Source organism: Hippichthys cyanospilos, chromosome 17, assembly GCF_059441005.1.
Source record: "Hippichthys cyanospilos isolate Australia breed blue-spotted pipefish chromosome 17, RoL_Hcya_1.0, whole genome shotgun sequence".
Taxonomy (NCBI): domain Eukaryota; kingdom Metazoa; phylum Chordata; class Actinopteri; order Syngnathiformes; family Syngnathidae; genus Hippichthys; species Hippichthys cyanospilos.
Window position 1 is genome coordinate 11,835,441 of NC_142385.1, and position 14,560 is coordinate 11,850,000.

General features: G+C 40.2%; 1 protein-coding gene across 7 annotated transcripts in view; it reads right to left on the bottom strand.

Annotated features, from left to right (window-relative positions):
* tanc2b (tetratricopeptide repeat, ankyrin repeat and coiled-coil containing 2b) overlaps positions 1 to 14,560 on the bottom strand; it is a 95,256-nt gene that overhangs the window by 41,143 nt on the left and 39,553 nt on the right. For 5 of the 7 annotated variants that reach the window (XM_088439591.1, XM_088439588.1, XM_088439589.1 and 2 more), the window contains one exon: positions 65 to 169. The exons of 1 other annotated variant lie outside the window; for it this stretch is intronic. In XM_088439591.1, coding sequence (XP_088295717.1) covers positions 65 to 169 — 105 coding nt within the window. Of the gene's footprint in view, positions 1 to 64; positions 170 to 11,186; positions 11,672 to 14,560 lie in introns of those variants that run through there. One more of the 7 variants, XM_088439595.1, reaches the window with a different exon arrangement.

A 14,560-nucleotide genomic window follows, 5' to 3' on the forward strand; every position in this document is an offset into this window, starting at 1 on the left:
CTCCCCCGCGCGACGCAACAAAGCGGACGTGCGTGAAAGGGGGCGGGGCCGGACAGAAACTTACCTGGGCACAATCTGTCCAGGTGGGAATTCCCGGCCGGGTCGGAGGAGCCGAGCTCCGATTGCGGAACGCGAGGGCCCTCCACGAACTTTGCTTTCCGCAGAGGGGCTGGGAGCAGACAAAAACGCACAGAGGGAGACAACACACACAACACACACACACACACACACACATATATATTAGGGAGATGGAGGGTGAGACATGGAGGTGACAAAAAAGCTCCAAGCCAAACCACACAAACTAATTTCACATTCATCGTCAATACATGGACACTCTTATTTATAAAAAAACGATAAGAGATTGAACCTGACCCTGTCCATCTTAACTCGATGCCATGGATAAATGTTTATGTTTTTAAAAGTCCAGACATTAAAACCCAGATACTTAAGTATTAAATCGATACTTAAGTACAGCAAGGACGTTAATTTCCAGATACTTAAGTATCAAACATATACTTAAGTATCTGGGATTAAATGTCTAGACTCCTAAAAAAACGTGAAAATACGTCCCTGGCATGGAATGAGTTAAATGCTTATCTCCGTCAGAAATGTCGATTCAACAACCACATTAATCCAAAATGAAAAGCAGTGATAAGTGGAGTTCCACAGGGATATGATTAAGGTACATGTTCGTTTTCTTTTACGACAATGTTTTCTATAAGCGAAACAACAAGGTTCCCATCTAGCAACGTGAGACAGTCTTGAGGAGTCTGCAAACAAAAGCGCCAGTTCCGCGGCATTGTTGAGTCAGCACGGCAAATTTTGCGAGCATGCGTCGGCCCGCCGCTGCCATCTGCCTTGGAAATGTGTTCACGAGCTTGTTTACTCCAAATGTCTGGCTTTGACTGAACGCACAAAGACGGACTTTTGTGCGAACAGACACGAGACGAGTTGCTGGAAACGAGCGGCAAACGAGCGGAGCGAGATGGGCTCATTCATCGTTTTCGGCTTTGTATTTTGAAAGCGGGACAGACGCGAGCGCATCTGGGCATCTTGCAGCTGGGGTGAACTTACGATTTCCATGAATGAATGCTGATGAGATGCTACTCGGATGCTACTAGTTAGCGTTAAGTTTTCTACACAACAATTACCACAAAGGGGCTGCTAGCCAGCTTCAAACTAAAGTTAGCTTTGTTGTGCTAATGTCAATCTATATTCTTATAAACAAGCAAGGATTTGTAGACGAAAACTTTCACATGTATAAAATATGACCACGATGAAAATGCATTTTCGCCCAAGAGGCTAAAATTGAGCTAAAAACAAAAAGGTAGCGCAAATGAACTGCTAGATAGCTTTAAGCTAAAGTTAGCTTTGCTGTGCTAATGTCAAGTCATTTTTTTATAACAAGCAACGATTTTTAGATAAAAACTATTACATGTAAAGTTCAATAAAATATGAGCTGCTGATTAGCTTCAAGCTAGTTTCAAGTCTGTGGTTTGAGGCAAAGCAAAATAAATAAGTAGATTGATAATGACTTTTCTCAAAGTAGTGTGTAGCTTTGTTTTATTTAGTTAGCCATAAAATGTGTCAACGCACAATAAATACAAATGATTAAAACCTACATCATGCCATAAGGCAATTTTTAATGAGTGAAAATGAATGTATAAATAAACGGATTTATATTCGCGTAGTCAGTTTATGGAAATATAATCGGATTGTGATTTTCTTGCCCCCTTATGATTCTAGTTTCATATTCAACTATTTTTTTCAAGGTCATCCCATGTATTTTAACAAACACAAGGAATTAATCTATATTACAAAAATTATTATCAGCTTTATTATATGTAAATGAAAACTTTACCATCAAATAAATCCCATTCACAAGCTTTTAGGAATGAACGCATGGTGCCTTTATGAACTTCTATCAGTTTTCACAATCTATAGTAATTTTTAGTCTCCCAGTGTTTCTTTTTAATGCTTTTTGTTATATGTGTCTCGAGCAATTGCCCAAATTGGTCAATATTGACACCAAGGGTGTAAAAATGTCTTTTTTTTTTTAAGATGTTTTCATGCATCCCTGTCATGATAAATGTCCACCAAATCCAATGTCGTTTTGTGAACCTGACGTTCCAGAAGCAGAAAACATTGACGGCTTTGATGTTTTTGGTGCATAGTAGCTGCGGTGGCACATGACCAGGAAGCGGCAGCAAAACAGCTTTGCTTCAATCCACTTCGATTTGGACTTATCCCGATAAGCCCCTCTCTCTCGCAGGCGCGGCGAAGTGCCAACGGCGACCCGTATCGCGCGTCCACCTTCGCCATCGACCAAACGCGGCATCGGCGTGCCGCGTAAACTGGAGATTAGCGTCTTTGTTTGTTCCTCTCCCGGATTTCACCTGTGTGAAAGGGTTGGGAGTGCGACTATCTATCCCTGCGACTAAATCCTCTCGTCGCCGTCGGCCCCCGGCGACTTAAATCTGGCGTCTGCGGTGGTGTTGCGTTGTGAGAGCGCACCAAACGCAGGATGGCTGACGGTGTTGATGGATGGCAGCGATGCAAATCCACTCATCTAATAAGCTTAGAAATAACTACACCTACGTTGCGGCTACATATATGCGCACGCTACACCTAGTGAACGCAAGTATGATTACATTATTACGTAATTTTGTGACTTACAGTGAACCCGTTTATCATGAGGGATGCATTGCACTGGTAATAGATGAAATTTAGCAGAATATGTCTATGTAAATATGGGTGGTACCATATGTAAGATTGATTTCTATTCCTTATTTAGAATTGCATGTAGGTAATAGCTGTGTTGTATGTGTGGAAACACTGCCATCCAATGGTCACAGTTATCACTACAGCGCTCAATTGGCTTTTATTAGGTCAGCATTAGTCAAGGGTGTCAGCTACCCTTCATAAAAAAATGCATTTGACCAGAATTTCAGTATTTATTATAGTTATTACTATTTTAAATGAGAATTCTCCTCCACGGCACTCAAAGAGTTAATAAAGCAAAACTAACTGAAACAGTATTTCATATTATATAATATGAAAAAAAATCTGTCATTACACCAAAAAATGTCTTTTGTTTTCATCTTTCTATTTCATCCATTGACTTAACTGTAAACATAGTTCGTTATTACACTGGCCGCAAGGAGAAAAGACAGCAGTTGTTTGCCGATTCTGGTTTACTTTAATATACTTATTGTCACTTCTTTTTAATAAGTTGCATTCAAGAAATAGTTTATGTATATAAAAATATTTATTTAAATCCATAAAACCTTAAAATGCGGGCGGTAACATTTATTTTGAGTGTGTTGGTACACAAGCTCAGAGAAAAAAAGGTCTGTAGGCATTATTATCATTTGTAATACGATGTTTTGGCATCGCCGTCTTTTGAAAGGCCATCAACGCATTTACCTTAAATGCCAAAGTGAAAGCGACTCAAAAGCAGCATTACATAATTTAGCGACACTAATATTGCAATTTAGAATAAAAAGAATGTATCGTTTTAACCTTTTGTGGTTTAAACAAGCCTATCTCATTCTCTTCTATTTGTACTGTCGCCTGAATTCTATTTTCATTTTTTTTTAATTCCTTTCTCGAGAGGGCCAGTATATTTAGCATTTTCACTTATCTTTCAAGGCATATAAAATATGGTGTGCTAAGTATATGTAACTATAGGTGGTATCATATGAAAAACTGATTTCCATTCCTTACTTTGAATTGCAGGTAGTTAATATCTGTGTTGTAAGTGTGGAAACACTGCCATCCAATGGTCACAGTTATCACTGCAGTGCTCAATTGGCTTATATTAGGTAAGCATTAGTCAAGGGTGTCAGCTTTTCTCCATAAAAAAAAGAATTTGACCAGATATTGGGAGTTTGAAATGATATTAAACAGTTTTACTATAATATTTTGTGTAATACTAAAGTTTGAGATGATAATACAGTAAAATAGTATAAATTACCTATGCTTTTACGTTTGTTTTCCGCTATATGTGGGTCAGGTCAGTTCCAATGCACAATTAGAAGAATACTATGTCTCTGAGAGAGCAAAATTTTTTGTCTTTTTTTTCTTTAAAAAACTGTGTATTCAATAGACCCAATTTCACAGTAATTACTTTCAACTACACTGAAAAAATGGTGATGAATTTACTCAATTTTATTTCATCAAGTGGTTGCGTGAAATACAATCATCTGGATTCAAATACATGTTGAACCCTGGTGCAGTATTTTCTACAATCCTTTGATTTTTACATCAAAGGCATTTCACAAAGGCAAAGCATTAAAAGAAGACACTAGGGAGCTGAAATTTCACCCAGATGGTCTGTTGGCTAAAAACACTACCAGAATAACGTGGAAAGAAATGATCCCAAAATGGTCAAAATACTGCACAAGTGTTAAGTAGTAGTGCACCATTTTTTCAGCGTAGTCTTAGACGAAACAAAAAATAAAAAACATACTGTATATATGGCGCCTGACAAAACACTGACAATGTTTCACCAACATATTAACGACCACGCAATGTGAAACAGCGACGTGGTTGAAATGATCGCATCGCAGTGGTGAGCACGTGGATGAGTGAAAAGGTTACTATCGCAACGGGGTATGGTCCGTACTTCCGCTCAACCCCCGCCAAGACAAACAAACACAAACACACACTCGCATATACATACAAATAAACACAAGGACATCCGTTGGACCCTGAACTTTAAGCTAGCACACTACCCGGTTTGGTCTAGCAACAGTTAAAGCAAATGAGTACCACAAGCATCCAGTTTCACTGGAGGGAATTCATGGCTCCAAAAATGTCATTGCAGTAAGAGACAAAGTAAATAAATAAATATAAGAAACTAGCAGCCTCACATTTATCAAGCTGTGACATGCTTATTAATTTAATTTAGCCAAATGAAGACATGTGGTCCGGCATCCATGGGCATTATGGTTTCACCGTTATTTTATTTGACTGATAGCGGAAGACCGCCACGAGCAAACACTCATGTCTTCTCTCCAAAAGTGCTTTCAAAGCAATCACGAACATTTACATCATCTTTTAAATTGACCATTTTGAAAAACACAAAGTATTTTATGTATGTACTCGAACTACAGAATGCATGTATACAGTACATTTGAGGATATAGGTACATTATATGCATTTCGTTCACTTAAGACTGGTAGAAAAGCAAAAACTCATGTTAACTTTTGATGCTTTTTGATGTTTTTCTAGTGTGGAGGGGGTGTGTGATATCAAAGGGAAAGCATACAAAAAAGATCACTAGGAGGCTTAAAATATTGCATACACTGTCAAAACATGACGACTTTCAAAATGCCATGCTGACGTTTCTTCTAAATGCTTGCAAAAAGTTGAGGGCTCCCCCTATGGTGTCAAATTTAGCCCATGTCGGGCTCATTTACTGCCATTGAAAATGGGCAAAATTGTCACTTTTGGACAGATTGAAAACCCGATGTTTTATCATGCATCTCCCACAATTTTTGCATTCATCTTTTCAATGGCATCTCGCAAACAGGGTGCAATAGAAATTTTTGTGTTGACACCCCAAAACCCCCGGGTGGCGCTAGCGGCCAACTTATAACATTTGCAAGCCTTTTACTGACTTTGATGGTCAGCTTAGCCTGGACTACCATTATGCAAAAGTTTTCGAAAGTCATAATACTCTAATTATGACATCCTAAATATTCCTATTTCAATTTCATAAATATATAAATACACAACATGGCTACTTTTGCTACTATCCCATTTTTTAACCGCAATTAGCTCTTAAGTCATAAGCCTCGTGGTATGAGTTTCACTTTCTGAACCGAGCGAAGAAATATCATATTTTATTCATGCAACATAAGATGTACAAGTATTTCTAAGACATCACATTGCCCAGACAACGGGGCTCCGATGGCAAATAACAATGCGGAGCAGATGTTGGTGCAGCAAGTGAAAGTCCATTAGCCAGACTGCCTCTTCCAATTTTTATGTAAGCGCACACGCGAGTGTGTGTGTGTGTGTGTATGTGTGTATCAATCATCACCGCCTTGGGAGGATTATCCGGGAGCAAGGTGAAGCTCAGGCAGAATTTTAAGAAGGCGGCGGGCGGCGCATATTTGCTAAGAAGGCTCATTATCAAAAAAGTAGCATTATTACGAGGCCGCTGCGACGTCTAATGATACCGACGCTTCATCGGCAAAAGGAAGGCGGAATGTGAAGATGTCGCCCAAGGAATTCTTGTGTCCATATGTATGTTAAACTAACAGTCCGGATTGTCCACCTTAACTAGATGGAACACAATGTATCAAATCTACAAAGGTTTTTGTAGGGGTGTGTCCAAAAATGGTTTCACATAGGAATCGGGATTCTCATTTAAACCGATTTAAAATGTCACTTAAAATGTCGATATTGATTTAAAGAAAGCTATGCACTCATCAGTCCGACTTCACCATGTTTTAAAATGTCATACCTAGGTGGGTTGGTGTTATTTTCTTTTCAAAAATTCAGGGTTTTCCCTATAAAAAAAAAAAAATCTACCCATAATTCTTTGTTCGTTCCCATTGAGGCCCAACTTCCCACTACCATTTATTTCAATTGCACATTCAACATCAGCCATTTACATTTGCTCTAATTTGAAATTCAAAACAAACAGCTCATTCTTTGACATAATAGTAAACATAACAAAAATTGTTAATTTTCCAAGATTCCCATATTAGGACATATTTTACATTATTCAGCATCCTCACAATATTACTTAATGGAAATTGCTTTTATTTTTACAAGCAAAATGGTTTCTTCCACGTTGCAATCCTGATCTTATAACATATTGCTCTTGTTTTGGTTCTGAATATGGAAATATGTTTCAGCTGCTAATCAGTGCAGGTGCCGATATTTTCAGGTGGGTTACCTAAGTCTCTGCCAGCTCAAAATCTTATAATATCCTCAAATATTATCCCTATAAAAAGCTGTTCAGATCGCAGTTAAAAAAAAAAAAAAAAAAATGTCACTGTCTAAAAATATGCAGTTGATTGTTTGAAGTGTGCTTTTTAAAAATCAAATTACATTTTTCGATTCTTCTGTTTGGACACTGGCTTCAAATTATTCCAACTTCTGTTCACATCATTCAAGCCATTTTATTCATTATTTAAATCAATTATTAAGCTCATTCCATCTCAATCAGAATCCTTATATAAATTAAATTCTTCAAATAATTCCCATCTTCATGCACATCATCTTCCACAGAAATTGAATTCTCTTGTTCGTAGTCAAAGCCACTAAATAAACAGCGAGTCAATTGAAGTGATGTCAGAGCGACCTTGGTAAAATCCTCGCAGCTGGAAATGGCGACTTAACAATAATCTTTAAGTGTTGATTCCCGAGGACCTGCGCTCTTGTGACTCAGCAGCGTTAGCGCTTGCCACCGTGTGGAAACTAACAAAGCCTTGGTGGCGCTCTACTGAGTGACATTCAAATTGCAGCCATTGCTCACAGCAAAATTTGCCGAGTGCACCCTGTGCACCTTGGAAATGGGGACTGAATTGCCGCCTTTTATGGCTGATTCCTTAAGAGTCTAAGCTCTTCTGACTCAGCGGTATTAAATTGTGCAAATGCAGATGTGATTTGTGGGGCTAGCTAGCTGGTAGCAACCACCACTGCAAACACCAATTTCAAAATAAATGCGTACGATGGCCATTGCGTTGGTGTCCATGTATTATTGGGTGTGTTTTTTTTTTTAATTTGGCGTTTGCACAACGCCCTCGGCGTGACGTAGTGTTGTATTTTCCTTGGCAGTGTGCAGACAGAAAGCCGACTTGTTACATTTTTAGTTTCCCCTCTGAACTCATTCAGTGCCACCGACAAGAATTCTCGTTGTTTAAAATAAAAGTAATACGTCAGAAAATTCTTGTCAAATTCATTTTTTATAGAGGGTAGCCAACACCCTTGACTAGTGATAACTGCGACCATCGGATGGCAGTGTTTCCACACTTATAACACAGCTATTACCTAAATCAATTCCAACTGAAGAATGGAAGTCAATCTTTCCACCCATATTTACAAAGACATAGCACACAATATTCTGTTGGCCTTGAAAAGTCAAACGCTAAAAATACTGCCCCTCTAGAGGGTTCTTTTTCCAGTAACGTGGCTATTTTGATTTTCAAAGCTGCTCCCACCTTTTTGAGCGCAAAATTGCGACGACTGTCACTTGCTACCGATGAATGCGAACTGGCATTTCAGACTGAAGTCGTATGCCAAAAGAACCGATAGGTATCGGATTTAGTACTTTAAACCCATGTAGCCAGGGTCGCGTTGGGAAAAAAAAAAAAAAATCAGATCTGTGTCTTCACACTGCCATTAAAAGATTAAATAAAGGTCGGATAGGGGCAAATAAAAAAAAGTCGGAATTGAGTCGCTTAAGGCTGTAGTGTGAACCTACACTAGTGCTTTTAACTGTATTCGATTTTTGTCAAACGCAGCCTTGAGTTGCTGCCGGACTTTTGTGGCCGATTCCTTTGAGTCTTGGGACTCAATAGCGTCAATATGCGCAGGTGAATTGAAGTTTTCTTCCGGATTTCTAAAAGCAGTTCCTCACAGCATCATCTGTGAAATACGCACTCGATTCATAGTCTGCTTTAACAGCGGGCTGATTCCTTAGGGTCTGCGCTCTTGTGACTCAGCAGTATTAGCGCCACGTCTGTTGTGCTAACTTTCTTTTGTCATCTCTGGAGGTGCGAACGTCAGTTCCACTCACCGGCAGAAGAGTTTCAGGAAGCGACAGGCGCCTACTTGCCGAGGGCCGCGCATGATACCAACGCCTAATAATAGCGAGGCTGTCTTGACCCCCGGCTGGCGTAAAGCTCCGCGCCGCTCGACCAATTGTTTATCCCCTTCGGGCCTGCTGAAACCTGAGGACCGCGCCCTTCTTGTCACTGGGAAAGATCTCGAGAAGACAAGCGAGGGAAAGCAGAGCCGATTAGGAAGCCGCGGAGGGTTAGCGGGGCGACGGCGGCGCCGCCGACCAGACGGACGCGAAACGACGACGCAAATGTGACAGCAGCAGGCGGAGTCGCGCCGAATGCTAATGGTGGCGCTGGTGTTAACTGCGCGGGCCTGAAAACCTCGGACGCGCTTGGACGAGCACGCACACATAAAAAGGTGTGTGTGTGTGTGTGTGTGTGTGTGTGAGAGCGGTGCACATAACCCATTCCTCTGTTTTGTAAGCAAACCGCTCTCAGGGTTATTAATAGCGCACTGCAGGGGCTGCTAAACACCAAGGTAACATGTAGTAACTTCATTAGCACAAATAGAGGAGAAATCGAAAGGCTATTTAAAGTCACACGACTGAATGTTACAATCAGAATGAGAGAAATCAGATATGAAAAAAACGTATCTTGGAAAAATACATTTGTAGCGAGATTCAGGAGCACTGCGTGTTTATTGTTACTGCGTCTTTTCCCCAAAGGAGTTTTTTCAAGTTCCTGATTGGCTTAGGAATGGGTTTTGCTTTGGCTTGAAGTCAAGCGTTCGAAAAACATTTTGCTGTTGGCTTTTAGAAGCGTTTGTATCCAATTAGACCACGCTATAGAGCGACCGGATGCTAATCAATAGATAACCCAAATCTGTACAATTGCTCTACTTCCACATTATTCACAACATTTCTGATTGGCTAAGAGATCCGTTTTGATTTTTCTTGCGCTCGAAAGCTTTGCTAGGAACTTTTACACGTGATTTTAACTTGTTTGGAAGACAGCTTTACTAGGCGGAGACTTCTACTATTCGTCCACTCTATGCTTATTGTTACACAATTTGTTGGAGAGAAGTGAGAAAAATGTCGTTTATTGGACGATGAGCAGATGGTAACTAATCGTTAAGTTCTGATGCACTTTTCCTTGTTGGAAATTGCAACAGCTAACTTTTTGGCTAGCTAACTTTTTGGCTAGCTAACTATTTGGAATATGGCACACTTTGATTCTTCCTGATTATTATTTTTTTAGAAGACGGCTTCAGGAGCAGTTCCTGTGACACTTGATATGTATTTCCTGTTCACTTTTGGATGCAGTTAGTGCAGCTGTCATTGTAAATTTTCGTTGGGATTTGGTCCCATTGTTGGCCTTTTAATGTCAATGGTCAAAAGAATTCTATCTTCATGCATTATGGAATGAACACTTTTTGTTGTTGTTTTTGACAATCTATAGTGATTTTTAGCCTCCTAGTGTTTTTTTTGTTTGCTTTTTTTTTTAGATGTTTCTGAATGTATGGCCCAAATCGGGTCAAAATTGACAGAGGGGAGGAAATTGTGGGTGTTTAATCTCTAAAACCATTTATATAATCAAATAATGTTGCCATGGCGAACACAGATTTAAAAGTGTGAAAACAGGAAACTTTGCACACGTTCGCTATTTGTGAGTTAATAGACAGCAACTAAAGTTTGCAAATATCAACTGTTCTTCGTGAAAAGTTGAAAAGTCAAACTTCAAAGTTGTGTGGAGCCTCGATTGACTGTTCCTTTTGATTGGCTCATTTTGTAGCTACCGGCTACCGTTAAATTGTTTTCGATTAGCGATTGGAGATATTTTTTCGGAGTCTTCAGCCGTGAGCGCTAATGTCAAAGCATCTGTACTGGACAAGAACTTCGGGACACAAACGCCTCCTGAAGCGGTCGTCATCAATGCCGAAAACGGGCGGTGACGTCTGGCTGCTGTTATTGAGACATTTTGTTCCGTTCGCTCAACAGCAGCTTGTCGGGCTCCCTGGGGAGAGGGTAGCGACGCGAGCAGCCTGCAGCAACAGAGGAAGTGGGCACACGCATCCCCCATCACCCCCCCCCCCCCCCTTTCCCACCTGACAACTTTAAGCTATTTATGCAAGCATATGGCACATAGTCTGATGCTATGCTCGGAAAAGTGCATCATTAGCCGCCCACAGCTTGTACTTAGACACACACACACACTCAAAAGACAATTGAATGTTCACCCACGCTAACGCATCACACACACGCGCGCAAAAACAACACTTGATCAGACCACTTGATTCACAGCTCCTCCACAGCCTACGTTAGCGTCATTAGCGTCCCACCGACAAGTGCATCAAATCACTTCCCGTCAGCCCAAAGTCACATGACCCGCGCCGGCGACCCGGACAACGTGCGAACGGGAGACGAGGGCGCGGCGGTTGCTCACCATCCTTAACAGGAGCGGTCCCGCATTCCCGGAGGCTGGGCGAGCTTTTCGGAGCCGGTGAGCAAAGTCAAATGAGGAGCGGGTGGGGTGGGGGGCGAGGGAGGGGGTGGGGGGGTGTTCTCCTATCTTGGGAAAAGGGGTGTGGCAGGAACGGAATCTCCTCAGGTTTTGGATGCCGATGCTGCACTCGAGTAAGCGATACGGCGGCGATGGGAGGAGTGAGAGGAAGAGGAGGTTGCGTCTCCGCGGAGGGGTGGGGAGGGGTGGAGGCGGTGTCGGCGCTGCTGGTGGGTGGTGACGAGAGGTGACACCCCAGCCTACCAGGTAACCTTCACCCTCCCGGAAAAAAAAATACGGAAGATGGGGCGGCTTGAAAGAACCCGGCGCCCCTGACCGCCTTCGGCGTCGTTATGTACGGAGCCGGAACACGAGCCCGGGTCCTTTCCGATGGATGAATGGCGCAGTGCTGCTGTTGTCATGGCAACCAGCGAGAAGAGAAGGAGGGGGAGGAAAAAGGGTGGGAATGGAGAGCGGGAAGAAAATGGCATAATCAAAAAAAAAAAAAAAAGAGAGGAGACGAGTGTGGGAGGAGAGCGTTGTTATTAAAAGGAGCGCGATTTTTGCAGCTGACGGACATCGGGGATCACAAAGGGGACGCGTTTCTTGGGTTATTAATGAAAAGCCGCAGCGAGCGGCTTCCCGTCGGCTCCTGCTTGTCCTTGTTTAAAGTGCAGCCATCTTTTAGGCCATTTAGTGCCAAAAGCAGCACTCCCCCCCCCCCCCAATTTTAATCATCTGTGTCAGTCACACTTATTTCCCCAAAGAGAGTTTTTCCAATGCACGACAACGCTCATAAAGGAGTTTGTGAATGTCAGTCAGTCCCGTCACTACAGTGCAGCTTTGAACGGACAGGTGTTCTCAAATGCGGGGTTTTTGCATGTATCAGAAAATCTAAGTTATTTCCGCGGAGAGTGCAGTGTGTTTGAATTTTCAAATTGAGAGCAAATTAATTGGAACATGACACAATTTATTGCTTAGTTGTGCTATAGTGACTTTTTTGCAAATGACTGTTTGCGTTTAGTTTGTCTTGAACTCTTTCTGTCAAAGATGTATTTTTGTGTGTGTGTTTTTTTTTTAAGTACATGCATTCAATTCCAGGTACTTAATATTTTGTGGGCAATTTTAAAGTGTTTGGTTAAAAGAGGGTCTAACAATGACTGATACTAAAAGAATGAAGTGCTAAAACAATCAATTACTTTAATACCTAATCAATTACTTTAGAAGTTTGCTACCTAAAGTAAACAATTGTATTGGAACGTAATTACCAAAAGCAATTGATTACTTTAGTACTTTATTATCTAAAGTCTCTTTTTCATTTGTTTTGGATAGAGAAAGGTCTAAAAACACATGGTACCATATTAAGTATTAAAATAATCGATTACTTTAGTACTTCCTGATCAAAAGTCTCATTTTCATAGGTTTGGCTAAAGTAGGGTCTAAAAATGACTATTACTAAATTAATTGAGTACTAAAGTAATCAATTACTCAAGGTAACTTAACCTATAGTCACAAAGTAATCAGGTAATCAATTAACTTATGTAATAAATTACTTAAATTTGCTTTTACTCTTCAATAAAATCAAAGTAATCAATTACTTCAGTAATTTACTACCCAAGACATTTTATTACCACCTTAAATTAAGTAAGTGATTACTTTAGTACTTGATTCAATCAACTCGTTTAGCCAAACGCATGAAAAAAACTGAAGAAAATATAAAAATATACATAAATATAAAATGTATCTTTGCAACAGGTAAGCAGGAATAAAACAATTGATGCTACACAATCTAGTTTTTGGAAATACGCATAGTTTCAAAAGTTTTAGAACAGCACTCTTGCTTTCATCTAAAACGACTTGGCGCTACTTAGGGAGTACTTGAAAAAAATTGTTGAGAACCGTGGTAATCATCGACACATTAGTGGTTTAATTCCGCTGTGCGACACGACCGCGAGTGTGTGTTGTCATTGTCAACGACGTGCGGCGTGAAGCCGGCGACAGGCGGCTGACGCTTGACTCACCAGCAGGCTGCGTGTGCGTGACAAATTTGAAATAATCCGCAGAATCGCTTCTCATAAAAGATCCGCTGGCGGGGGAAATAATCTTGGAATGCCGGATGATAAGAAATGACCTTTTGGACCCACGATGTTTTGGATTTGCTGTCGCGTAGCGAAGCATCGGAGGCGACGCCCACTTTGTACAGCGTGGGCTTAAATCTTTCGCTTATTCTAATTTGGCCTTGTTTTTATGGAGTTATTATGTTTTGGCTGGAAAGAAACAAGACATGTAGCAAAAATCAATCAATCAAAATAAACAGATATCAAGTTCATTTTAGGGGAAATGGTTTTGGGACATTTTTGTGCAATTTAAGGTGATTGACAAAATCAACAAATTTTATTGTAATTGTGATGCTTGGGTGGGGTTTACTTTAACTCTTTGCTCCACACAGACAAAATGGCTGAAAGCATTTATATGATCAGTTTCTTAAATTCTAACGTACCCCTAAATTTCTGTAAAATCCTGAAAATTCGTGCCTGTTTAGGACTTAAAAATAGAAAAAAGTGTACCTAATAAAGGCCGCTTTTGCCTGTTTGGACTACCGTCCGAAAGCGGCCACTGTGCCTAGTAAAGGGTTGAAAAATTATCTTGAGGTTTGGATTAAAAAAAAGAAAACAATAATAATCACAATTTTAACCAAGACAGCAGACTTCCTTTTTATTATAGGGTGCATTTTAGTGGTATAAATAAGCCCTGGCTCCAAAAATTCCACTTACTTATGTAGATGTTAACTTCTTAATTTATTCAATCCCAAAGACATATTTATGCTTTTTGTTTTAACAGTGTAGACATTCAAACCCAGCAGTTTACAGTTTTTTTTTTTCAAATATTAGGGTCAAAGGGTCTCCAAATAGTGATAGATAGATAGATAGATAGATAGATAGATAGATAGATAGATAGATAGATAGATAGATAGATAGATAGATAGATAGATAGATATGTATGACAGCTAGCTAGCTATCTAGCTAGCTAGCTAGCTAGCTAGATAGATAGATAGATAGATAGATAGATAGATAGATAGATAGATAGATAGATAGATAGATAGATAGATAGATAGATAGATAGATAGATATGTATGACAGCTAGCTAGCTAGCTAGCTAGCTATCTATCCAGATAGATAGATAGATAGCTAGATAGATAGCTAGATAGATAGATAGATAGATAGATAGATAGATAGATAGATAGATAGATAGATAGATAGATAGATAGATAGATAGATAGATAGATAGATAGATAGATAGATAGATAGATAGATAGA